The sequence below is a fragment of the Anas acuta genome, chromosome 10 (genome assembly GCF_963932015.1).
Source record: "Anas acuta chromosome 10, bAnaAcu1.1, whole genome shotgun sequence".
NCBI lineage: Eukaryota > Metazoa > Chordata > Aves > Anseriformes > Anatidae > Anas > Anas acuta.
Window position 1 is genome coordinate 16,962,484 of NC_088988.1, and position 27,282 is coordinate 16,989,765.

The 27,282-nt window shown below is 39.5% G+C and overlaps 1 protein-coding gene and 1 long non-coding RNA gene across 12 annotated transcripts in view; both read left to right on the plus strand.

The window, feature by feature from the left end:
• The window catches only part of SALL1 (spalt like transcription factor 1), a 17,360-nt gene extending 10,417 nt beyond the window's left edge, over window positions 1–6,943 (plus strand). For 8 of the 9 annotated variants that reach the window (XM_068693906.1, XM_068693907.1, XM_068693903.1 and 5 more), the window contains 2 exons: window positions 921–4,333; window positions 5,434–6,943. In XM_068693906.1, coding sequence (XP_068550007.1) covers window positions 921–4,333; window positions 5,434–5,874 — 3,854 coding nt within the window. In that variant the 3' untranslated portion in view covers window positions 5,875–6,943. The remainder of the gene's footprint in view (window positions 1–920; window positions 4,334–5,433) is intronic. The other variant, XM_068693900.1, reaches the window with a different exon arrangement.
• A 1,375-nt stretch (window positions 6,944–8,318) lies between these two features.
• LOC137862171 (uncharacterized) overlaps window positions 8,319–27,282 on the plus strand; it is a 235,464-nt gene continuing 216,500 nt past the window's right edge. For all 3 annotated transcript variants that reach the window (XR_011100073.1, XR_011100074.1, XR_011100075.1), the window contains exons 1-2: window positions 8,319–8,644; window positions 10,238–10,420. This is a non-coding gene — a long non-coding RNA (uncharacterized lncRNA). The remainder of the gene's footprint in view (window positions 8,645–10,237; window positions 10,421–27,282) is intronic.

Sequence of the window (27,282 nt, forward strand, 5' to 3'; positions counted from 1 at the left end):
GCTGGCTTTATAGAAAAGAGGCCAGATCCTAGCATTTGTTACTCTGGAGTAAATTCATGACATTCCCAGTATTTGTCCGGATTTATACAAGCAATTTTCAGATCAGAATCCCACAAGGAATGCTTTTGTTGAAATATGTGGTGGCAAATATGGCATTTGTTTAATTTTAGAAGTATTGCTTGAAGCATTAAAAGTGGTTTTAAAAGTGCCTCGGCACAGTCATATGAATGTTACCGTTTTATTAGAGATTTTTCTTTTCCTTTCTGTTGAGTTTGATGTCTGTAACTGCAGCGGAATTAAATTTGGTTGGAAAACCAATCTGCCTTACAGGTTCAGGGCTTATACCTTATGTAGTAAGTGGGAAGAAATGGGGAGGTTGTCAGTCTGTAGCTTGGTAATATATACTTTTTTTTTTTCTTGTCAACATCTGATTGGGGCCTCGAATGACTACAAATTAGTTTAGTGATGGGGCAACTGTCACAGATATCTTTGAATCAGTTGAAAATGAACAAGGTTGACAGGAACGTGAGAGTCTAATGAGTCCTTCAAATGGTTGATTTGCACTCAGTGGACAACTAGACAATAAGCGGTATGAATTATTGGAAATCAATACTTTGCTATGGAATTTCATTATGCCCCAATGTCTTCAGTTCATAGTATTTTATATTTTGATGGATTATCTGAAGCAAATGATCATCTAAGACATAGGGATTGATAAAGCTCCCCTCTGCAGTCTCAAATGTTGCTTTTGACTGATATTTTTGAAGTAGAAATATTGATCAATCTTCACGTACAATCTTAGTCTATTTTAGAGTGGTAGATAAAAACAGTACTTTTAAATAAAATGTCCTGCAGATTTTTATTTTTTTTTTTTTGGTATTACTGTTTGGTTTCTAATCCGTCGTCTTTTGATGTTTTAGGAGACACAGAAAAGGGTCAAGCAAATCGAACCACTAAGAACAAGGACGCCCACGTCTGTGGCAGGTGCTGTGCTGAGTTCTTTGAATTATCAGATCTCCTGCAACACAAGAAGAACTGTACTAAAAATCAATTAGTTTTAATTGTGAATGAAAATCCAGCTTCTCCTTCTGAAACCTTCCCTCCTAGTTCTCCTTCTGATAATCCTGATGAACAGATGAATGACACAGTTAATAACACAGATCAAGTAGACTGCAGTGACCTTTCAGAGCATAACAAACTTGACAAGGAAGAATCCATGGATGTGGAGGCTTCCAGCATTAACAATAGCAGTAGCAGTTCCAAGAGTGTCAACAATAGTATTACAAGCAGTAACAGCTCCACAATGGGTACCTCAGCTGTAACAACCTCTCTACCTCACATAGGGGATCTGACAACATTAGGCAACTTTTCAGTGATAAATAGTAATGTAATAATTGAAAACCTTCAGAGTACTAAAGTGGCAGTAGCACAGTTCTCACAGGAAGCAAGATGTAACGGTGCGTCGAACAACAAGCTTGCTGTACCTGCCCTGATGGAGCAACTGTTGGCTTTACAGCAGCAGCAGATCCACCAGTTGCAACTGATTGAACAAATTCGTCACCAAATATTATTGTTGGCTTCCCAAAATACAGACATGCCAACGTCTTCTAGCCCGTCTCAAGGTACTTTACGAACATCTGCCAACCCCTTGTCCACATTAAGTTCCCATTTATCCCAGCAGCTGGCTGCAGCAGCTGGATTAGCACAAAGCCTTGCTAGTCAATCTGCCAGCATCAGTGGTGTGAAACAGCTACCCCCTATACAGCTACCTCAGAGCAACCCTGGCAACACTATAATTCCATCCAGTAGTGGCTCTTCTCCAAATATTAACATACTGGCAGCAGCAGTTACAACACCATCCTCAGAAAAAGTGGCTTCAAGTATTGGTGGCTCACAGCTCAGCAACCCACCAGTATCAGCATCATCTTCACCAGCTTTTGCAATAAGCAGTTTATTAAGTCCTGCATCTAATCCACTTCTACCTCAGCCCACCCCTAATAACTCTGTTTTCTCCAGTCCCTTGTCCAATATTGGAACACCTGCAGAGGATTTAAACTCCTTGACTGCCTTGGCACAGCAAAGAAAAAGCAAGCCACCAAATGTAACTGCTTTCGAAGCAAAAAGTAATTCAGATGAGGCGTTCTTTAAGCATAAATGCAGGTTCTGTGCTAAAGTGTTTGGGAGTGACAGTGCCTTGCAGATTCATTTACGTTCTCACACTGGCGAGAGGCCATTTAAATGCAACATATGTGGAAATAGGTTTTCCACAAAGGGAAACTTAAAAGTCCACTTTCAGCGTCATAAAGAAAAATACCCTCATATTCAGATGAATCCGTACCCAGTGCCAGAGCATTTGGACAATATTCCTACAAGCACGGGTATTCCTTACGGGATGTCTATACCGCCAGAGAAACCTGTCACGAGCTGGCTGGACAGCAAGCCAGTCCTCTCCACCCTGACGACTTCTGTGGGGCTGCCGCTCCCACCAACGATACCAAGCCTGACCCCGTTCATCAAAACTGAGGAGCCTCAGCCAATTCCCATTAGCCACCCTTCTGCTAGCCCTCCCTGCTCTGTCAAGAGCGACTCGGGAACAGCTGACCCCACATCAAAAATCTCCAATGGACTTTCTGATGAGGTAGAGGCTGGCGCTTTGCCTACCTCAAATGGCAAAATGGAAGAAAACCCTCAAAACACAAGCTCCATCGCTAACGTGAGCAGCTCCGTGAGCTCACCGGCAGCAGACTCGGGCTCCGGCAGCATTGCCACTTTTACAAATCCACTGATGCCTCTAATGTCAGAACAGTTTAAGGCAAAGTTTCCATTTGGAGGACTATTGGATTCAACGCCAGCATCCGAAACATCAAAATTACAGCAACTGGTAGAAAACATAGATAAAAAGGCAACTGATCCTAATGAGTGTATCATTTGCCACCGAGTTCTCAGTTGCCAGAGCGCACTGAAAATGCATTATCGTACGCATACTGGTGAGAGGCCATTTAAATGTAAAATCTGTGGTCGCGCTTTCACTACTAAAGGCAACCTAAAGACTCATTACAGTGTCCACCGTGCCATGCCCCCACTGAGAGTACAGCATTCATGCCCGATCTGCCAGAAAAAATTCACCAATGCCGTAGTGCTACAGCAGCACATCCGAATGCACATGGGAGGGCAGATCCCTAACACCCCGGTCACGGAAAACTATCCTGAGTCAATGGAATCCGATACGGGATCTTTTGATGATAAGAATTTTGATGATATAGACAACTTCTCAGATGAGAACATGGAAGACTGTCCTGACAGCAGTGTGCCAGATACACCTAAATCTGCAGACGCATCACAAGACAGCTTGTCTTCTTCCCCTCTGCCCCTGGAAATGTCAAGTATTGCCGCTTTGGAAAACCAGATGAAGATGATCAATGCAGGACTTGCTGAGCAACTTCAGGCAAGCTTAAAGTCAGTTGAAAATGGGTCAGTGGAAGGGGACGTTTTGACTAATGATTCGTCATCTGTCGGTGGTGATATGGAAAGCCAAAGTGCTGGAAGCCCTGCTGTCTCAGAGTCTACCTCTTCCATGCAGGCCTTGTCCCCATCCAACAGCACTAATGATTACCACAAGTCACCAAGTATCGAAGAGAAACCAGTAAGAGCTTTACCAAGCGAGTTTGCCAACGGTTTGTCTCCAACCCCTGCAAACAGTGGTGCTTTGGACTTGACATCTAGTAACACTGATAAAATGATTAAAGAAGAGTCTCTGAGTATGCTCTTTCCTTTCAGAGATAGAGGTAAATTTAAAAACACCGCATGTGACATTTGTGGCAAAACATTTGCTTGTCAGAGTGCCTTGGACATTCATTACAGAAGTCATACCAAAGAGAGACCATTTATTTGCACAGTTTGCAATCGTGGCTTTTCCACAAAGGGTAATTTGAAGCAGCATATGTTGACACATCAAATGCGAGATCTACCATCACAACTTTTTGAGCCCAGCTCCAGTATCGGCCCTAATCAGAACTCTTCGGTTATGCCTGCTAATTCACTGTCATCGCTCATAAAGACCGAGGTTAACGGCTTCGTGCATGGCTCTCCTCAGGACAGCAAGGAGACACCCTCTGGTCTAGCTGCTGCGGGGCCACTCTCCTCCTCTGCCACGTCCCCTGTCCTGCTGCCTGCTCTCCCCAGAAGAACCCCCAAACAGCACTACTGCAACACGTGTGGGAAAACGTTTTCTTCCTCCAGCGCTCTGCAGATCCACGAAAGGACGCACACTGGTGAGAAACCTTTTGCCTGCACTATATGTGGAAGAGCATTCACAACAAAAGGCAATCTGAAGGTACTTTTTCCTCTTGCTGTTCTTAGGTTTCATTTTGGCCTTGCTGGGGTTTTTCCAGTGTTCACATCTGTTAGCATTGCAAGCAGTGGTACCTTTGGGTGTCTGTGGCGTGACAACTGGAGTGTTTGTTTAGTCAGCCCTGATAGTAGTACTAGATGGGCTCTAGTTGAGTGCTTGCACTGGCAGCAGGTCCGAAGCGTGATCTGTTTTTGATGCTTAATTAGAGTTCACCTACCAGCAAAGACCGTCTATGTAAAGTGTGAAACAGAACAGCCAAGTATTGGTAAGAAATATTAATTAATAGAGAAATGTATTTAGTAACTCACACACCTCTTAAAGAAGTGAAAGGCTCTCAAAGATGTTTTTTTTTTTTTTCATAACTATCACGTAAAATGATGACTGTTTAAAAAACCTATTAACATAATTCTGGAACTAATGGGCATTGCTTTAATTGATTATATAACTAACATTTCCTACTGATATGTGTTTGGAAAAGCAAATATACTTAAGTTTTAGAACACCAGTTGAGCACTTTACTGTGTACATTTTTCTGTTGACAGAGTATTTCTCTAGAGGTTGCTGCCAGTAATGTGAGATGAATAATTACTTTCAGGCCATTCTGTCTATACACGAGGCTCTCCGATGAGCAATCAGTAAAGGATACTTTCTGCCCCTCTGAAAAGGACGTTTATAGGGTAAAGGGTGTCAAATGCAATACTTACCACTGCAATGAAAGTGGACATAGCAATTCTAGCCCCAAAAGCAGCTATCTGCAATTGACAGAGTAACACGAAGTCATTATGAGCTAAATACATGTAATAAAAAATATTAATAATTGAAAAAAAGCAACAAGCAATGTATTGTTCAGCAGGAAAACGGAGTATTCTGGGTAATGGTGATGGGCTGATCCAGAAGCAGCTTATTTATTGCTCCAGATGGGAAATGAAGCCCTGCATCCAACTACTTTTAGTACCCTTTATCACATAACAAGACCGGACATGTTTGTGGACTGCTGCCTTCGCTGTGATGAAAATTAGTTTGAAATTCCTGCCAACCACTATTTTTTTTGTTTGTTTGTTTTCTTCTTTCTGTCTTTTCAGGTTCACATGGGCACTCACATGTGGAACAGTACTCCTGCAAGACGAGGCAGACGACTTTCTGTAGATGGCCCCATGACATTTCTAGGAGGCAATCCTGTAAAGTTCCCAGAAATGTTTCAGAAAGATTTGGCTGCACGGTCAGGGAATGGAGACCCCTCCAGCTTCTGGAACCAGTACGCAGCAGCGCTCTCCAATGGCTTGGCCATGAAGACCAACGAGATCTCCGTCATCCAGAACGGCGGTATCCCACCGCCACCGGGGGGCCTGGGCAACGGGGGCAGCTCGCCCATCAGCGGCTTGACGGGAAGCCTGGAAAAGCTCCCGAATTCAGAACCCAACGCACCTCTAGCTGGTCTGGAGAAAATGGCAAGCAATGAAAATGGGACAAACTTCCGTTTTACACGTTTCGTGGAAGACAATAAAGAAATTGTAACAAATTAGAAAAAACTATAACATTCCTGCAAATAGTGCAACCTAGGGTTGCTTTTTTCAAACTGCAAGCTACAACATTGCAAAGACTTTTTTTTTGTACCATGTTCTACTTCTAGAGTTCTAAGAGAGCTTATTTATTAGTGATATAACCTTGCTTTGCAAACAAATGCAAGCATTAACTTTGGTCTCCTGTATTTTGAACTAAATACTAATCGACTAGAGTGCTGTAAAGTTGCTGTAACATTTATGGCAGTTGCAAGTCTGTTCTGCTAGGTGATCTTATTCTGGCATTAACTTATTTTCTATATCCAGTTTAACATGAACTCTGGTATTGATGCAATGCCTCAGTGATGCATTAGATCTCTAATAAAAATCTGTATATAAATGTACACTTTGATCCTGCTGGAAATTTTATCAGCACACACATTGTTTAATTTTTCCAAACAGAATTAAGAAAAGGACTGAAAGAATATAGACTGAACAGTGTGGGTCCTTTACACAGCTCAGTTTTTGATTTTTATTATAAAATTAAAACTGCTTTAATTTTTGTAGGTTTAACATTTTCCGTTTTGAACTGTTATTTGTATTGTGCTTTTTACTTGAGTCGTCTTAAATGTTAATACATTTCTGTACAGTAATAAGCACGCAGATTATTAGAGAAGATACTGAAGTGTTGTTTTGGTAGTTGAAACTGAGACGTAACATTTTGCCTTGTAGGTATATTCATTATAGAAAATGTGCTGGACTTTCACAATGCTGCTAAGTATAGCATCTTGAACAACTTCCGTGGACAACTGTAGATGCTCCTGTATATACAATAAGACATCACTTTCATTAAAATGTACATATGTTCCTTACAAGACCAAGCCCTACTCCTTGACCAAGGGAACAAGTATAGTGTTTGTTTATTTTATATTAGGTATGGGGGGGGCAGGGGGAACCTTGGACTGTTACATGCACTTTCTTGGAAAGTTGAAAGGAAAAAGAGGTCCAGTTTCTTTAACATTTAATACTTACTAACAGCAGAGATACTGTAATTTTACTCGAGTAATCAAATACATTTTTGCAACAGATAAAATTTGCTGTCTCTGTGTTTTTAAAGTGTACCTGTATTTAGTAATCTCTTTGAATGTATTATTTAGCCTTTCCCTTGGTTAACATGAACTGTCCAGGTTGTATGTGTGTGTTTATATTTGTAAGTATGGGTATACATATATGTATTGCATATTAATTGCTAGTATATTTTTCATACTCCCTAATAATGGGAACTTTCTCCTTAACTAATCAACTACGCCTTCTCATAAAATTGTAGATATTTTGGCATTTTTCATTTGTTTATTAAAAAAAAATGCTGCTAGCAAAAACCCTATTGGGCCTAGGTAAGTTTCCTTTGAAGGGAATACTTCTTATCACATTTAAGGCTCAATTTGGTTCAAATGCTTTATATTTGATATTAATTTTATTCTATGAGATTCTATGTTTGTGGCATGCTTACGCTGCTATATCTGTGTTAAGATGTCCACTTGCAAGCCTCCATGTATTATATGGAGTTTATAACTTGATTGTAAAAAAAAAAAAAAAAAAAATGCTTTGGCCTTGCACATGATTTGACTTCCCTTATGCACCTGCAATGATCGTTAACCTCAGTGGGAGTTTGGGGACAAAATCCAGCTCAGTATTTTCACCTGGTAGAGTTTTATCTCCCTAACATTATTTATGAAAAATAAATCAGCTTGGCTGCCTTCAAATTATAGATGCTTAAAAACAAAACAAAAACAAACAAACAAACAAAAAATCACAAAACAGGAATGACCAATGTTATGTTCGTTGTGTATATACATATATTTTGTTTACAATTCCAAAATTCAGGTATTTTGCTTTGTCGGATTTCCTTTGATATCAGTATGTATGGGGGGGAGTTGCTCGCCTTTTAGAAGAAGTAATCTCCTTGCTCTCCCCCCGCCCAGTACCTTGAATTGCAATTGGGGCATGACAGAGGATTTAACACTGAAGTGACGGGGTGACAAAAACTTTTCCTGAGGAATTTTACTATGATTATGAATACTTAGTAAAGTACAAACGCTGTAGCCTGAATACCTCTCGGACTCCACATCTTTAGAACTTTTTTTTTTCCCCTGTGTGAACACAACAGTTCCTCCAGTATTCGATACGCGTTTCTGTTCGTGTGTAAGCTGTACGCTAGAGCCCGCCGGCTTGTCAATGTGAATATTTAAGAATTTCGAGTCGCCGCTCGGTCTCGGAAAAAGGTAAATTAAACAGACTTTAATGCTTTTATCAACGAAATACTAACTAATTCTCCTTCGGAACCAAGCTTAGGTTTGCGCCCCTCGGCTGGGGGCGGCCGTTGGTTGTGACCGTTGGGAGCGACCGTTGGGGTTCGACCGTTGGGCGCGGCTGAGGGGGACCCCCCGCCCGCTGAGGGGACCCTAAGGGGAGGCGGGCGCCGCCCCGGGGAGCTCCCACTCCTCGCCGCAGGTGAGGCGCCCCCGGGGGATGGCAGACCCCTCATCTCGCCCCCTGCCTGCCGGCGGACGTTTCCTCAGGGCGCCCGGCCTGGGGGCAGCGGCGAGTTGCGAAGGGCGAGCCCCCCCCGGCCGCCTGATTGAGGTGATGGCGGGCGGCTGCTCCCCAGTTAACCCTGCCCGGAGGCAGCTGGCGCCGCTTCGCTTAGCTGCGGGCATCCAAGCTGGGTGTGAGGGGGGCACTCGCCGTCCCCCAGCCCTGTCCCGGGGCCGTCGAGGATCGGAGGAGCTGGGAGGTACGGTGTGTGCGGGGGGGGATAATTCACTTGGGAAAGGAGGATGTGAAGTTTCCCGTTACTTGACGCGGGGCCGGGGGAGGTTCCTTCTCCCCGAAGCCGCCCCCTGGCAGGCGCACAAAGGTGCCCGCATCGCCTCGATGTCGCCTGGCCACGGGCACGGCGTTAATCCTGTCAGGAACAGCGCTTTTCTTTTCCTTTACAGTCCTGTTCGTGCGGCCGCGTTTTTCTCATTATCAACAAAGTTTTTCCTTCTTTCCTTGCTCCCTTCCCGCCCATCGCAATTTTATGATTCATTGAAATAAAGCACAGCTTCTTTTTTTTTTGTTGTTTATTCTTTTCCTTTTTCTCTCCTTTTCTTTTCCTAAGCGCCAACGATCGTTGAGCGCATTCATCTAATCGGCACGAGGAATTTTCCTCACCCAGAGATGTGATTTAGTTAAAAACGGGGCAGGTAGCGGGCGAAACTTGCCCGGACCGCCTGAGCTGAGGCTGATGCTGCCGCTGGTAGCCCCCTTGTAGCCCCCCGGATCTGAGGGTAGTCCCGGGACAGGAGGCGGCGAGCCCCTGGCAGCGGCTGGCGGAGAGGAGCCGCCGGCCCCGCAGCGCTTCTGTTCCCCGGGCACCCCGGGGAGCTGCGGGCAGAGGGAGCGAAAGGCTTGGAGGGGGTGGGGGGGCCTGGCCGAAAGGACCCAGCAGGCTGCAGAGAGAGCGCCCCTTCGGAGGGGCAGGAGCGAGGCTTCTCTTGACGAAGTCGGGATGTGAGGGGAAGGGGGGCGGCAAATTGCCTGACTTGGTTCACGTGCAGATGACGCCCAAATCCAAATGCTTTTTGTCTGGGGAAAAGGTGGATGGATTTTTGCTTACCCCCTGTGCCGGGGTGTGATTTGAGATTTCAGGGAGACGTTGCAAGCCCTCCCTGCCCCAGGAGTCCCCAGATCTCTTCTAGCCTCTTTTGAAAAGAATATTTGCTGACCATCAAAATGCAACAGTTGCTCGGTTGCTGTTTAGTTTGACTTTCCTTTCTCCTGAGGGGAGTACTTTTGCTTTTGGGAGTCCTCAAGTCGTGAGCTCCCTTGCTGCATCTTTGCAGGAGGCCAGTTTTACTTGGCAAGTGAAGGTGTGGCTATGTGTTTTTTATTTTATTTTTTTTTTGTCTCCCTGCCAGACTGCAGTACTTCTCCATTTTTATTTTTTTTTATTTTTTAATCAAAGTATCATTTTCTATCTGGTTTTCTTCCCTCATTAATATGCAGTGACAGAAGTTAAAATAATGTTTGGCAAATAAATGGGTGCAGTTATTTACACAAGCCAGAAGCAATATGTCTTTTAGCTGTTGAGCTGAAATATAATGACTTAAAGATTTCACATACGATAAAATCTCTTATATATATATACCTATCTCTAGACAAAAATGTTAAGGAGGAATAGAAGTTTGGAAATATCTGTCTTTAGGGAAGAACAGGAATAGCTGGGAAACATGCACTTTCAGCTGAGAATAGAGTTACTGATAGGTATGTTTATATTCATTTTTCTGATTTCAGTATTTCTGTGGTTTTTTTTTTTTTTTTTTTTTTTTTTTTTTACATATAGGCTATAGTTAATATCAGAACAGCAACCTGGAGCCAGTCCCTCTGCCACTACTGGCAATGGCCTAGCGGATGCCCATGAAATGGCAAGTGCACAGTGATTCTTCCTTGGGAAGATCTCCTCATTCTAGAGACACGAGATATTGGGACTTCCTGAACCATGTGCAGTGACGGGAGTGTTTCACAAGTAAGTGGGTGCGAGCACGGCAATGATTGAAATTAAGTTTCAGGCACAAATCATATTATAGCTTTGTCCTACTAAGAGTGCCTTCAGTTTCTGTTTTATCTTCTGTTTGTTTTAGATTTTATTTTACTTTTTTTTTTTTTTTTTTTTTTTAATCTTCAGTCTAAAGCTTTTAAGAGGCAAAATCACTTAATGACATGGGAAGAGGAGCACTACAGGTGAGCACAGGAGAGGGGGAAAGAGAAACCTTTTAATGATCAAGTCCACTTAGCATTGAGGGAGTTGGTGAAAACAGATGTTGAAGGCATCCTCTGCAATGTTGTTCATGGTGGCTGGGGCTATGGGCTTGTGTACAGATGACTGTGTACAGTGTATCTGTGAGAACTCCTACTGGAGACTTGTAGAGTGAAGAAGTGATGACATCTTCCTTTCCATAGCAGTTAACTAATCTAAGCCAAATTGCAGGCTCTTCTTAATTTTTGGAAAGCAGTTTCCATCTGGTTAGATGAATACCAAAAGCATGTCCATGCCTATGTCAGTTTCAATCATGAGTGCAAACAATGAAGGTCTTTACTGGAACTTTCTGCCCTGATACTTCTGGTGTCATTTCCTTCTCTAAGAAAGAAGTCTCTCCATGTTAGCAGGCATTTGCAACATCTGTACAGACAGCTCTTTTGATCGGGGCAGTGCTGAAGTGCAAAGGTCTATTTTATTTTTTTTTTATTTTATTTAAAGGTTTTAAAAATGCAGCATCACAATGTCAGGTGGATGTAGCAGAAGCCCTGCAGCACCTGGCATCAGGTGGTGCAACACTAGCAGTATTTGGGATTGAATATGGAAAGAAAAATTGGAGTGGTCAGGTACAACATCATAAATCTAGCCCCACTGGTCACCGCTTTATTTTTGATTCTTTTTTTTTTTTTCCATGAAAAATAGTTTGAAAGCTGAGCCAATGAGAGTAACCAGATGAATAATGTTAAGACTTTCTTCGGACCAGTATCTGTTTTGAGCTTTCTTTAGCTGCAAATAATTCTAAATTGTCTTCCTTTCAATGGCATTTTAAAGTGACACTTAGTACATAGTGAAGCCAATGTTTGTTCCATGTGTACAGTAATTGTATAAGTATGTGTTCATATGAACTTTTATCTTTCTGTTGGCTAGAGAAGCTAGCAAATAGTAAATTATAGGGAGAGACATAACCAATTGCAAAGGTTTGTAGGCTTTAGTTGCCCAGATTGAATACTGACTCCTGTTGGCAAGTTATGTCAGAGCTGCCGAGGAGGATGAGGCTGTTTGTGATGTTTAGCTTGGTTGTGGGGAACCCATAATACCAGCACACACCTTTGGTGCTGACAACCCTAAATGAATTTAGTTCCCTGCTTAAGTCTGTTCAACTTGTTTTGGTTTCTAACACTGAGTGTCTGAGCACTACACAAACTATTTCTCTAAAAGTGTCCAAGGCAGTTTAATATGTAACTATCTTTCTCTTTCCATCCAGAAGATTATTTCTGTTCCCTGAGACTTTCACCCCTCTCTATTTAAATGGGTGGAATAAATCATATAAGCATTCTTTATTCATATTACTGCAAAAACAGTGAGATTTTTTTTCCCTTTTACTTGGTAAATAAGGCTTTAAGATAGAAGTTGTGAACATGCCTGGTACACTTGGGACAAAGCTTAAGGAGAAGATCTTACAAAACTGGAGGTAGAGCTGTTGTGTTTGTGAGTCAGGGAGAAAAGAATTTATAAAGCTACAACTTCTTTGAGACGGAATTTCATGATACATTACATTCCAATGCAAGCCTCCTAAAGGGCCAACTGTCTACAAAAGAGGCTTAGCTTAAAATGCCACTGAAGGCCGTTTAAGATAGTTTGTCCAACTTTGCACTGAAGTGGAGGAAGAACACATTGTAATTTGTCCTGTTGTGGCAGAGCATTAGCAGTAATAGCCTAAAACGCCAAGGCTATTTCTTCAGCCATCTCCTTACTGATGTTAGGTAGCTGCCTAGAGTCACTTTTCTTGTTTGACCTATACAGAACAGCAGACTGTGCTCCTATGTTCTCTCCTGGACTTGAAGAAGTTTTTAAACCAATTCTCTCTTTCCAAAGCTGTATGCGTTCATGCTGGCATCCTCGATAAAGCTGGGACACAAACAAAAAAGCAAACAAAACAGTCACAATAGTATTCAATGCACTTAAACTTGGAGGAAATGAAAATCAATATTTGTCAAATGGAGGGAAAAGGTAAAATGGACTAAGGAAAATGTCTGGCTCTCTTAAAAGCCATTAGTGAAAATGAAAAGTTGACAGCAATACTGAAATTTAATTTAATGCATTGGTGCTGTTTGAACAGATTTTTTTTCTTCCTTCACCTCTGTCCACTGATGCTTAGATTAACTTGATGCACACACTTTAATATTAAATGCTGTTGAATGGAACTTATTACATTTTAATTGTGCATAGTTTAGAGCCTGAAAGCTTTATGTAAAGGTTTTGCCTGTGGTTAAACTGTGAGGGCCTTATTTAGTGAGTGAAACTTCCATCTTCTGGGCATATGTCACCTTGGGCAAGCTGTTCTAATCTATTGATAAGCTCCATAAAATGTTGCTAACAATAGTTCCTTACTTTTTATTTTCATTTATTTTAAATATTTAGATAAGAAATTGTTCAGAACACACTTTTACTATATGTGCATACTAAATAGGTGCTCATGGAATAGAAATGGTTATAAATATCTTATTCACAATGCCACATGCTTAGTTTTATGTCATATTTATTCAGAAGAAAAATGCAGGATGATGTATGGTATGGCAGCTTAAGGTAACCTGTTGCCTCAGTGTCTTCCTAGTTTTTTGAAGCTAGTGTGTGAGGTAGGAAGATGGGAAGGGGCTAGGACCAGCATGTTGTAGTAGAGTGCACACTGAAATGGAGTGAGAAAATTGGGGTCCTCTGCAGTTGTTGGTTTTGGTGAAAGCCTTATAAAGCTGTCTGATGCTCTTTTTCTCCCCTAGAGTGTATATTTGCATGTACTATACTGTGCTTGCTGGTAGTAATTTTATAATGCTGCCATTTCTTGAAATGCAGCTATAGTTTTTTCATGGTTTGCTCTACTGTTGAGCACTAGGAATGATGATAAAGGCCATATTTTGGGATCCTCTGAGGGATTTTCTCCATTCTGTTTGATCAATCTGCTTTTTATAACCCTATATATAGCAGTGATGATCTTTGCTTTTGAAAGGGTAACTCTGGGTTTTGAAACTTTGGTCATACATGGTATGAGTCATCAACTTATGTTTATGTTCAAATCTTTACCCCATACAAACTTGCAGAGAAACAGAGTGTAAGGATTATCATTTCTTCAGGAGTCTGAAGTATCAGGACTTCAGGTTTAGTTGACAGCTTTTATGTACTACTTGTCTAGAAGTGCTTTCTCTTTATCTAAAAAGTAGATTTTGACAGCAGTAATGACAATAAGAAAAAAAAATTAAAGGTCTGGACAGTAATCCCCCTGCCCCACTCTGCATCCCCCCCATCCCTTGATGAAGAATCTGTGAAGCAGTTCTGTCCCCACAATCCCCTGCAACTTCAAATTTCAAGTTTGTTCAATATTTTGCTGTATCAATTTCTATAATACCCAATTTAAACCATCACAAAGAATCATGATTTTTAGAAAGTGCTGGGCCTGCTCTGACCGAAAATTAGACTTTTAAAAAGTGTTGATGCAAGTTCACCTAAAATCAGTACTGTTCTGAGGAAACAAATGGCTGAAATCCCATGACAGTGGACAGTTACCAGCTGATGTGCTAGACCAACATAATGAGATAGGGCTGACAAAAGAACAATCTGGCAGCAGTTTTGCAAAAAAAAAAAAAAAAAGTTTTTATTTTATTTACTTTATTTATTTTATTTATTTTATTTATTTTTAATGGCTAGTTAAAGGAAAGCAATTAGTTTGTGTTTGAGTGTTGTTTATGTGTGTGAATGGGGCAACATGCTGATAGATTCTGACCGTGATGCAGTCAGGCACCTGTAACTGAAAAGGCACACGCCTGTGGGGAGCTGTGTGCAGTAGGCTCTTGGCCCTTCACAGAGGGCCAAACTCAGGCTGATACATTTCCAGATTAGTTTTTTGGGAGATATGACTGTGTGCAGACAAAATTCTTGTACAAATACTGACCGTCAAAGGTTCTGAAATAGGGAGTCCTGTGGTGATGTGATATATCATTCTTCAGACTTAGTAATTTTCTTTCTTTCTTCTTCTATTCTCATTTCTTTTTCCTCTGCTTTTTCTCTCTCTGGGGTTAAAGCTCTGTATAATGTTAACAGCTACTGGAAAAGGTTGTAACAGCAGTAGAACTGGCAAAAGATAGGAGTACTTATTTAAAAAAAAAAAAAAAGTCACAATAAATCTAAGATTAAACATCAATAGCTAGCAGCTGTAGCACCCTTACTCCCTCTCTGTTAAGCAGTAAAACCAAGGTATAATTTGGAAAGGACCCAAGCTGGGACTGAAGAAACCAATCTATTCTGCATGCTAAGGGGAAGTTGAGATGTTCATGTACAGCATGGCATTTCCTCAGTTTCTGCAGAGCCAGCCCCCTGCTCGTGTACTATAGGAAGTGAGAATTTTTTCTGCTGAGACGTAAAACTAAATGTCTGTTGGTGATTGGACCATCTGAGTCTTTCCAGTATCACTGAGCTAGCCAAAGATGATGGGACATGCCCGCAGTTATTAGGACAGATCTCTGCTGTGGGAGACTGGAGGGGCTAAGTCCAGTGAAATGGCTTAATGTACCTTCATGGTGTTTGTAGAGTAAGAAGCAATGTGCAGAGAAATTTTTGGCTATAGCAGTGGCCACTGTGGAAATGTCTTGGATGACTTTGTCTTGAACTAAGAATTGATCTCATCTTGTCTCTTTTCCGCACATCAGGAATACAGAGGTCTCAGGTTACCCTCTGTATTCCTTTCTTCCAGTAAAGTCCAGCTTGGACTCTACTTGGTCCTCTGTATTTTTATTTTTTTATATATTTTTTTTTTTCTCCAGTGGAAGCAGTTAATCTAAGCACTCTGAGGAAATCTTAAAAACCTCTCTTAATTCCCTCCATGAATTGCCTTTTGATATATGGCTTTCTTCTTCACTTCCTCTCTAAAGACTTGTGTGGATGTAGCACTGTCCTTTGAAATGGCTGAATTTCAGTATGGGAAGCTTTTGCTATCTTTTGATTATGCTACAAAAGGAGGTTGGCAGGGATGGGCAGTTCTGGCAGATCAGGGGTTTTATTTCAGAGGAGGGTGAGAGTACATTGGCTGCAAATAGCTGCTGAGCCTTTTGCTGGAACCTTATTTCATTACTATTCAATGTCCTCTTGCTTCTATTCTTTGTTTCAAAGTACGTGTATTTGATTTTTTTTTTTTTTTTCTTGAGAAATACATTTAGAAAGAAACTCTTTGCCATACATACATATACATGTGAGGGGAAGGGTAAATTATTTCTGGGGTTCTGTCTGATACAAAATTACAGTACAGTTCCTGAGAAGAAACCTACATTTTCATCTGGGAGAACTGTATAATGTAAGCCTCTTCTACGAGTGTTTCCTTCCTGTTTCTTCACCTCAAAATGTTTTTTTTTTTTTGTTTGTTTGTTTGTTTGTTTTTTTAATGTTATCAGTTTCCTGTGCTAAAACATTAAGTACTGGATTTCTCTGGATTCACCTGAAGAGCAATAACCCCAGTTTAAAATAAATGAGAAGTAATTCTAAGTAATATTTCAGAAGGTTTGTTTGTTTGTTTGTTTTGGCAGCAGAGGGAGTGTTAATTCCAGAAGCATTTATCCAACACTGCTGGAAAAAAATGGACAAGGCATTGCAAAGACCTGAAACAGAGAGTGAAACTATTTAATAGTGGTCAAATGCTGCTATCAAAATTAGTCTTTACTAACATCAGAAATGTCACATCCTTCTGGTTCAGTAATAAACCTACAGTGACTCATCAGGGTGGTGTTGTGGCTTTTTCTCTGCTCTTATGGAGCGGGGTATTGATCAGACTGTGAAATAATACAACAGCTGAAGCTCAGGTAGCAGATATGCATTGAATTGATCTCACTTTACTAAGCCCCTGTATCCCAGAATTATTTATAGCAGAAGGATTGACTCTGGAAAACAACTTTGATAAATACCACCCTGTAGCACCTGTTTAAGTGATGGGGAAGAAAGCACTCCCTAGTTTGTTAACTTTAAGTATTGGGAGTAGAAGTGGTGTGCCCATAATAATATTATGATTCATACAAACCACTTTTCAACCAGCTCAATATATTTCATTACCTCTTTTCCAGCAGAAGTATTGATTTTTTGTTTTGTGGTTTTATAACACAATTTCAAGGCTGTTGTAGTTTAATGAGCCATGTTCTTATGATGTTTAAAAAGATTTGAAGCATTTGCTGAAATAAATATTATGGATTGCCCATCTCTTGTCACCGCTTTTTTTCTCCTACCAGTATAAGCCCAGCCCAAGAATGAATAGGGCAGCCAGCTATGCGGCTTTTTGTGTTTGAGATCAAAGTGCTACCAGAGAACAATAGCAGGCCACACTTCTGTGTTCATGACCACACACAGCAGCACCTGCAGAGCCGTAAAATGTCATTGTTGCTTCTGCAGTTTGAGCACAGAGGAAGCACCACTGAGGTGGCAGATGATTCTAATAATACTTGATGTGAATTGATGGGGAAGGAGGACCATAACACAGAGGGCTTTTTATTATAAGCCTTGACTTCCCAAGCTGTGAACAACAGAATACTGCACCTGTGGACTTTCTTCAAATCAACCATTATGGAAAGTGACAGATTTTATTAACTTAAGGAAGAACTTTTCAACATGGGAGATTTGCAGCTTATTTTGGAGACGTGAAGAAAAGAGAAAAAAGCAGACTAGTATGCTACATATTTTTCTACTGCTTATATTTTTCTAGTGGAATCTGTGCTCTGCTTTTTGAGTATGTTATAGAATTGGAAGAGCATCATTAGAAATACTTTTATCTTTAAAAAAAAAAAAGCTTTTTTTTTTTTTTTTTTTTTTTACACATTGCTTCATGCTTTATATTATGTGAAGATGAAATTAGCAATAAAATAAATATATTAGTTGAAGAGATGAAGAGATGCATGCAATAACTTTGGGAGGCTTAGGATGGATGAGGCTTGAAAAAAGTTTCTGGGGGAAAAAAAAATCCTCCAAAGCAAGTGATTTATACTAGGCATTGTCTTTGTACATTCAGCTCCTCATTTGTGCATCTCTCTTCAGCGTGGTTCTGGGATGGCAGGGACTGGACATGAGGCCTGTAGGATGCTGGTGTCATCAAAGGCACATCTAGGTAAATGGTGCTGACTTACCTTTGAACAGTACAGAGCTTACTTTCTGCTTCAAACTGGTCAGCTCTTCCTTTTTTATCTACAACAGAAACACAACACTGCTTGAAGATATCTTCTGATATTTCTGTTTTGGGGTTGTTGCAGTATCAATCTGGTTTATAGAGTAAAGCAGAACACACTCAGTATTTCCTTGCACAGGTGGCTGTCGTGCCCTGTAGTATAGCACCAAGGTACTGCAAAAGTTGAAAGGATTAGATGTTTTGTGGTCAAATGTTAGAGCAACTCCTTAAAACCTATACCAGAAATGCACAAAATGCATGATATGATTTATCTAGAATTTTTCATTTATCTGTTCTGATTTTACTATGGCTGCAATGATTTTGCTAGGTGTAGATACAAGCCTCTGATACCCACATGAATCCAAACACTTGAAAATATTTTTGTATGTGCAATTAGTATCCAGATTATGATATAACTGAGACAGCCTTAAAAACAGAAACACACAAAAAGGGAAAATTTGCCATCTTCCTATGATAACTTTTACAGTCAGTTTTGAGTGAATCTTAGATGTAGTAATTCATGCAATATTAATGGCTAAAAGTAGATAAATCAAGCATAAAGTCAACTGGATCATGATTATTAGCTAAAAGCATAGTGCTTTCTGCTGATTCTTTTTGTTCTAAAAATAAGCTCTGGATGAACTAGAAATCATTTTGCAGGAAACCCTTAAGTAAAGTGGTCATGCAGAGTATTGGTGGAATATTACACTTTTCATTTGCACAAACAGATGGTAAGCTTGGCCTTAGATTTAATCAGGGGATGACAGACAGGTAGCACTTTTGTAAATTTCAGATGGAAGCTTCCTTCCAGAGAGAAAGAAATTGCTTCATATTCAATAGCCTCTATACCAGGAAAGAGAAATACTCACCAGATATTACTATCCTCAGTGTTTCTTTAACTTGCTGTTAGAATTAACTCATACAAGAAAGCTGATGATGCAAAAAGCTTTGATTTGTTCACTTCTTCCTTTTCCATTTTGGCAATGTATTTAGCAATCCACAACACACAGAGATGGGGTTGTTATAAACTTGCAAACAAATAACTGCCTTAGGCAGGACTCATGGATCTCTGACTGTATTCTTTTTAGCTAATCTTTTAGATAAGATTTTGATATCATTTGTTTTTTTCCCCTCCCAGAGCATAATACCTGGTAACCTAAGCACATACAATCTGTTTCAGAAGAGAGATTCAGGCAAGTGCAGCCACTGGTGTGTTTTAATGTCACTGCAGAGATTGTGTTACCTTCCTAGAAAAAAATCTTTTTTTCTCCCCTTCAAATGGAAGTCCCCTGATACCCCTGTCAGAGACCATTTGTTATGCAGAGTTTTGTGAAGCAATCAAAATTAATTCACAGTGATCTTTTCACCCAGAACCCCCAGCTTCAAATAATGGGCTTTCTCAACAGGTGCTCATTGTGGCAGTTTGACTCCAACTTGCCAGACTAAAGATTTTATTCTTCAGCCATATTTAAGAAAAAAAAAATCCTAAACTTGCAATTTACTAATCTTAAGCAGCTGCCCAGGAGGGCACACCTGCTTAAAAGTGATGTCTTGTCTTTGAGATCTAAAGCCTAAAGATGTTTCCATATTTGTCTATTTCTGGATTTGTAAAATCTCTTTTACAAGTCACTAGAAAATCTGTCCAACAAAAATGCCATGTAATATCTTAGTCTTATTAGGAATCAGAGTGTGTTTTGTTTTCCTCTTGCAGAAGAGCAAAATTCCCTGTGAAGACTAAGATTTTTTGATTTTTCCTAAGTTAGAATCTGTAGTATACTTCATTGTGAAATGAATCAAAAGTAAAATAAAACAAGTGTTTCAAAGGTAGTAATAATAAGCTATATTCATTTTGACTGTTGAGGACTTTGACGAATGTTTGGCCACCTCTTGCAAGCACTGTTTAAATATGCTTCATATGAGCTTCAAAACCAAAAATCAAAATCATACAGGTTTTTTACAGGATGATTTAAAAAAAAAAAAAAAAAAAAGAAAACTTTATTCAGTAAAAATAAATTTAAAAAAAATACTGCAGAACATATCAGAAGTACTCGTACGCTATTGGTACCAATATAACATAATATTCTCATTCCTTTAATTGTAAATAGCCAGAGAATTAATGGAGTACATTGCCAGTAGAGAAAGGTTCCTGTGGAGGGTTAGAGCCATGCTGGTCAAAGCACGTTTACACTACTATAATTGTTAAAGCAGGTACTGTCATAAGTAATCTTACAGCTATTATGGTAAAAAGTAGCTTAAGCTATAACCGTGACCAAGATACTGTATTCGTTGTACCTCTGCAAAACAATATGTGGAACTGGCTTCACCTTACTGGTGAAGTAGGATTGGAAATTTTGGGAGCATCAGAGTAGTATTAGAACATGCAAAGCATCTACAAAATAGGAAAAAAAAACAATTGTTTTAATTCCTAAAAATGTATTTTTAGACAAGTTGATTGTTACTTTTATGGTATTTAAGAAAGGAAATCCTTGCCTGAATTTGTTTTGTTTTGTATGCCACCTTTAAGATTAGTTTTAAGAACTGCCAGGAAATGTTTGCCTTTGTATAGCTATTGTTAGTGATTGATTGTATTGATGATAACACTGCTGTAGGTTGAAACTGGGGCTTTTGACATTGTCCTCCATTTTAGAAAGTTTGTAAGAAGTCATTAAGCCCCTTTATTGAACCAGGTAGTTGAAACAGTGGGGGCCTCCAACAATCCACATACACATGACACTGCCCAAAACAAAGACACACGTGAGGCCTCTCAGGCAGTTGCAGACAGAGGGGCTTTATTGAGTATTGCTTTAGCACAACTGTTTGAGGGAGAGAGAATCAGCAAAAACAGCTTGTAAGGAGAAAGAAAAAGCAGTAAAAAAGCATCAGCCAGAACTGCATGAACACCGGTAGCATTTACTTGAGGAAAGTGTCAGAGCTTTTTGAGTTAGATGTTGAGAAAAGAAAGCTTCACATTAAGAGAAAACATCTCCAACTGTTTAATTCTTCTTATGTTCAGGGAAGCAGGATTTTTTTTGCCTCAAAGAAGGAGCTGACTTTATCATCAACTTCTGTTAATGGAAAGTGAGTGCCCTACACTGGCTCTCTGCTGAAGTCAAGACAGGGTGACATTGTTTTTTATTTCAACAGCATCATTTTTTGAGGACTCAAAATGTTCTATAAATGTAGGTATTAGCCCACATCAGTGCCCTGAGGAGTGGACAAATATCATTTTATCTTCTTAATAAAGTGACTGAAGGAAGGATTAGGTAAGCAGTTTGCCCAAATCCAGCAGTGACTTGGTCACAGAGCTAAGAAGGGAATCTAGGGTCCCACATTTCTTTTTATTCGTACTGGAGTAAACCAGATGTAACCAAGAGAAGGATCATGTATTAGTAGCTGTGACACCTAGTTCCCTGCTACAGTTATGAATGCAATCAGGCATTCTCTGGAGCTGAGTGAAGTTCTGATGCTAGGTCCCTTTCTCTTGATACATTTGCAGTGAGATCACTAGTACATACATATTTGTGTGAAACCTGGAATATAGCACCTGCCACATCGTGCCACAATATATCCAAAGCTTTATAGAGATGAGGAGGTGTCCTGGGTGATGAGATGACTTCCCCAGACTCAGCTGTACATAACTCATTAGCTACCAATATGTCTTAGTATCTTATATTTCTATAGGGGCAATTTAATTCAGCTTCTTTAATGAGTTCTTGTAAATTTTTTTGAAGGAGGAAGAGATCACTAAACTAAACATGAAAACACTTGTTGCTTACACTTTTGTCCATAAGAGAAAAATATTACTAATCACTGATGCATGTGAAACAATCCTACACAATTAAAGCATTTGCACAAATGGAGACTTGCGTGTTTATATTCAGGTTCTCAACCACACTGAGGAAGCTTTTTATCTGTTTAGCCAAAAAGCACACCCAGTAGATTGCCGAAGCATGAGAGTGAACGAGCAAAGTAGAATACTGCATAAATGCTTAGAGATAACTTATAGCAGCACAGAAAACTAGGCTGTAGCATCATATCCATGTAAAGATAGCATGCTGCTTTGAAACTGGATAAGCTTTGTATAATCTCTTACCTTCCCATTAAAAAATCATATTGCTGAAGACTTAAAAATCAGCTCAATATATAAACAATGCAATGATTTCTTCGTAAAGCTGCCAGCAGTATCACTTACCAGCTGTTAGATGTATGTATCTGTTTCAATGGAATATTTAACTTCAGTATAGCTGACTGGTTTATTGTTTATTGTTGTTGATGGTGTAACTGATTACTTTGTTGCTATTCATTTTGATAATGTGCTTATCTATTACTCTTATCCATTTTGAGGCTGGGGAAATAAAGAAGTTAACTGCTGTCAAGCGTTGCTGAGGTATAACTCTCTCTACTTCTCAAATTAGTCACTTCTTTTTCTTCATCTTTTCTCTCAGCTTGGCAAGAGCTGCATCTTTCTTACTACAGCGTCTTTTAAAACAAAGAAAAATGAGATCAATTTATATATATACAGTAAGGGAATATTACAATTTTGGATGGAGGACCTCCATGGCATCAGTAGCATTCAGACCTGCAGTAAATTTCTGGCTCTATATAGGACTGTAGAAGGGTTTTATTCATTGGCACTGAGTTTTCATCTGCAAGGGGGAAGTGGGTATACGTTTGGTTTCACGTGAAAATTGTTTTGATTCTCCTTATCTTAATGATCATTTTCTGAACTTTAGTGGGTGTATACCTTTTTCAGAGAACATTTTGTATGTCACATAAGCCTGCTGTTACACCTTTTGATCTGAAGACAGGACATCCCTAATTACCACATCTAGTTGCTTGAGAAGGGTGCCATCTCGCCAGACCAGTGGTGCCATGCGTGGAGCACAGCAATCCCTTTGCAGTGGGTAGAGGATGAACATGTGAGCCTGGTCATTCCCAATATGCCTGCTCTTCAGCACTCTTGCCATCAGGGCACAGGTGTGAGGGTCCTTTCATCTGCAGGCCTCTCCTCACAGCCTTACGTGGAGAAACCTTCTCATGTCCCCAGCTGCTAACGATATAACTATTGACTGTAGAACACTATTCATTAGATGAATTCACATCCTTTTTTTCTTTATGAATATGCACATGCAAAAGAATATCTTTGAAAATATTATTTATTTCTTGAAGACTCTCCAGTAAGTGAACTATAGCGTATTAAATTCAACACAATTGTGTTGATATAACCCTGTTTCATTGCTTGCATAAAGTGTGGGGAGAAGTTATTCTGTCAGGCTACTTGGATATTGTGAGCCAAGTTTGCTAGTTCTAAGTATTCACTGCGTACAAGGTCATTTTGTTTAGATAAGCGTTCCCATTAAGGTCTCAGGCTTGCTTCACATGAGTAGGCATGCTGGGATGAATATGTGAACAACTGGCTTGTAAGAGCAGTTTAAGCCTGGATTGTTTTTATGTTGGTTTGGGGGGGGGGGGAGGGGTTCTTAAGTTCATCTTTTCTCTTACTATTTTAGCACAAATTCTTATTACTTGAAGACTAAGAAACAAATGCTGTGCTTTCTTTTGATAATGACTTAACATATTTATTTTAGCGAGGTCAGAGTATTCCAAAACCAAGATGTTAAGACACAAAATAAGAAAACAATTGAGTTTTGTATCTAAAATGAGGTAGAAATATGGTGTAGTGGTTTATATTTTGCTGGGATCTCCCCACCTAACAACTTAAGATCTTAATAATAACTCTCAGATGGATAAACAGAGAAGCAGTCAAATTCTCTGCTTTTGTTTTTTAAACTTCTGAAAGTAACTTCCTGCCAGGGGAATTGTAGTTACTTGTACAAAAGGCAAATGTGCAGTAAATGTAAATTAGGACATCTTCACTGAAGTGTGTGTGTGTGTGTGCTTTGTATGCCTTGATTTGAGCAGGTTGTTGGACCTCTAGTCTCTTCTAACTAGATTCTTTCTATGATTTGAAGTATACAGGTAGAAGCAGTGCTAAATATATAAAATACAATTACATTAATATTTTTTTAAAAATAGGCTAAAACCAGGAAAAAGCGAGGTTCTAGGCTGTTGTCTTACAAACTGGTTTTTCTTTTTAATTTTTGTATGAAGTACAGCCATGAAATCAAGTAATAGGTTTGCAAAGTACCTTATGAATGCCTAATATCAGGACGAGGCTCTTTGAGATGACAGAGGAAGGAGGGAACAAACAATGTCTCCCATCTGGATAAACTACAGTAGGGTGGTCAATAACCTTATAATTTCTATGAACCTTCTCCAAATAATGTAAAGAACAATGACTGTCTAGAAAGAAGTCAACAATTTTTCTCCTTCCTTCCTTCCTTGGCTATTAATCTCTTCTTTCAATGAATATAGCATGTGTAAGCCTTGTCTGAGGCACATGGAGAAAAGCTAGGTTTCTGGAGAGGCAAATGGTGGTGCTGAATACTGCTCTCTGAGGGACATATCAGGACTGTAGTGCAAAGAGCACACGAACTACATGGTACATATTTTTAAGATATGAATGTTATGTTCTAATCAGTGCAGAGATCATGGCTGATCTACAGAAGTCATTTTTATTTTCATGTTGAAGAGACAGGTACATTACCTCAATCTGTTGGAGGTCACTTATTGGAAGTCTGCGTTAAAATGGCAGGTGTAATTGCTGGGTGTTGTTATTTCTCATATCTAGTTTTGCATCCCAACATCCCTAGGCTTCTGTTTTAGCTGTTCTCCCTTCATATGAGGTAGAGTTGCTTTCCTGTCTGTCCAGTTTTCTGAAATACTTTACTTTTCCTGTAAAGGTAAGGTAATATAGACGGAGGAGCTGTTACTGCAATGTAGTAACTCCCCTTTTCCACTGGGTGGTGTTTGAGTCAGTCTGCAGTTCTGGGTTAAGTCTCTCTATGCCAAGACAATGAATAGCTCGTTGTGCAACTAAACGCAAGAATCCCAAGGCCATTTTTAGTGATCTGAGATGAAACTTTGTTCTTCGTGTTTATTACAGGCTGTCAGAATTTAGAAATCTGTAGAAATTATAAATGCAATGAACATGTTAAAATGTGATCACTGTAGGATGATAAATGGAGGGTTTCCCATATCTATGTTAATTCAACTTCACCATTATTGCCTAAAGCAACCTTTAATTCCATTCTTGTATTTTAATTAAAATGGGCGGATTACTCTGGACTGGATTTGTCTTATTTTCTCCCACAGAGCAATACTTCACACAGTTGGTGGCCACTGAAACTTAAGTAGGGCCAGATTTGCTGAGTTGTTGCACAGTAACAGTACCAGATTTTGCTACTCTTTCCTGTGTACAATAGTGTTATACGCTTATTTTAAGATAACATTGTTCCCGAACTGGAATAGCAGGTTCAAATACTTTTTCTGAAGTTCAAAATAAATATTTCACATACTTCCTTTAAAAACAAACAAACAAACAAAAATACATACAATTTAGTACCACCTAATTACTCCTTGAATGCTTTTTTCACCTTATCTTCCTTTTTGTTATACTTTTTTGGCGTGCATTGAGAAGTTACACCCACAACTGAGATACAACTTTTACTATACCCACAACAGAGAGGAATAAGACAAGTAATGCACTTGATCTCCTGTTGTGTGTTATCTTTTGTACTCCATCCAGGAGAGAACTGGAAAACATCTTGAAGTGCACTGATATTGTTGATCATTAAATAAGCCATGTCTTATTTTCTTTATGGCATTATACTCATGAAAAGCCTTGCATATAGTCTCAAACAATGTGAGGAATTTGCAGTGACAGTAAGTGTGTATATGTGTGTGTGTGTATATATATATATACATATATATATGTATGTATGTGTGTGTATATATATATATATATATACACAACTCAGCTTGTAGCCACAGGGACTTGAGTTTGATTTGATTTTGATATTGAAATATATATATGTTATTCAGTATAAACAAAAAAAAAATGATTTTGGTATTGAAATATATACATGTATATTATACATACTGTTTTGTATAAAACATTTTTTTTTTTTCTTTACCAATCAAACTGAAGTTAGAGGACAATACTCTGCTGTTGAGTTGACCAATGTCTCTGGGGCAATATACAGCTATCAAAAGAGAGCTTCTAGAATAATAGCATAAGGTCAGTTGCTGCCAACCTGAATAACATCAAGAGCATACACTTGTTTTCTTCTTCACTACTGAATAAACCAAAGAAAACAAGATTGGAAATCGCATTTGTCTAAACATGCTAGGAATTCTTTATGGCTGTACAAAATGAGGCTGGAGTTCCTGCCATGTCTTTTCCTCTCTAGATCAAAGAAAACTTCCTTCCTCTTTAAAAACAAAAAGGTGGAAATTTACTCTCAGTGACCAAAGCTGAAGGTGTGAAGTTTGAAAGACTAATTGTAAGATCTAATTTTGCACAAACTTTACTGAATATGCTTTGAGTTGGAGTAGCAGTCTTACTTGATAAAAAGGACAGAGAAGACAATGGAAATAGACCTGTTGACTCTCCTGGGCTTCATGTCTCACCCAGAAAATGTATCATAAACAATTATAAAAGTAGTGAACTTCAGCACAAAGTCACCTTGAATCCGGAGCCATTCCAAAAGCTTTCAACCTACATTATTTTCCAACTGTGTCACTCTCCCTAACTATCCGTGTCACAAAGCATTACACCAAAGATGTCAGCTGTAATTTGTTTTCTTAAATATCTGACTTAAAATATATGTCAGGCACCTTGTACCATCTGTCAAACAACTGTCAGAAAGGGCCAAGAGGGGAACACCTGAGAAAAGCGTGGTGCTCTAAAAGGTCTATGCATGGAAGTGGCATCCAGGATGAACAGCTACTTCAGGAGATCCTGGAAAATCCATTAGTGTAGCTTTTCCAGCCTGAACAGATACAGGAAGTTTTGACAATCTTGGATCAGATTCTGCTGCTGGACGGTCTCTGGTGGCTTTGGATAGTTGGCTACTGCTTGCAATAGCCTTACAGCTGGCTTGAAAGGGTTCCTAACAGGAGCTGGAGTGTTACCCTAGCATCTTAGCCAAATTCTAATTATAGTTTATCTATTTGAAATTCTTCTAGGGTTTTGTTTAATTATTCTTTGTAGACCAATGACTTTCTAAGTAGAAGCATTAAGCCAATATTTGTTTAGTTATGTGTTAACTGTGTTTTATGCTGTGTCTTTATTACCGCATATAATAAGACACTACCTTTTCAAAGCAGATCACTTTTTTTCTTTAATCTGTTTTCTATAGGATGTGATGATATTTTTTTTCTTTGCCTCCTGCCCTCTCTTTTTATGTAACTTTTCTTCAGTCCTGAAAAGCAAACCGTACTTCATTCAAATATTATATGTTTCATTGATGCCAGTGTTATGTCCCTAGATGTATGCCTGATGGTATAATAAGCTCAGTAGTGGCACAGAGGAGTGGAGCCT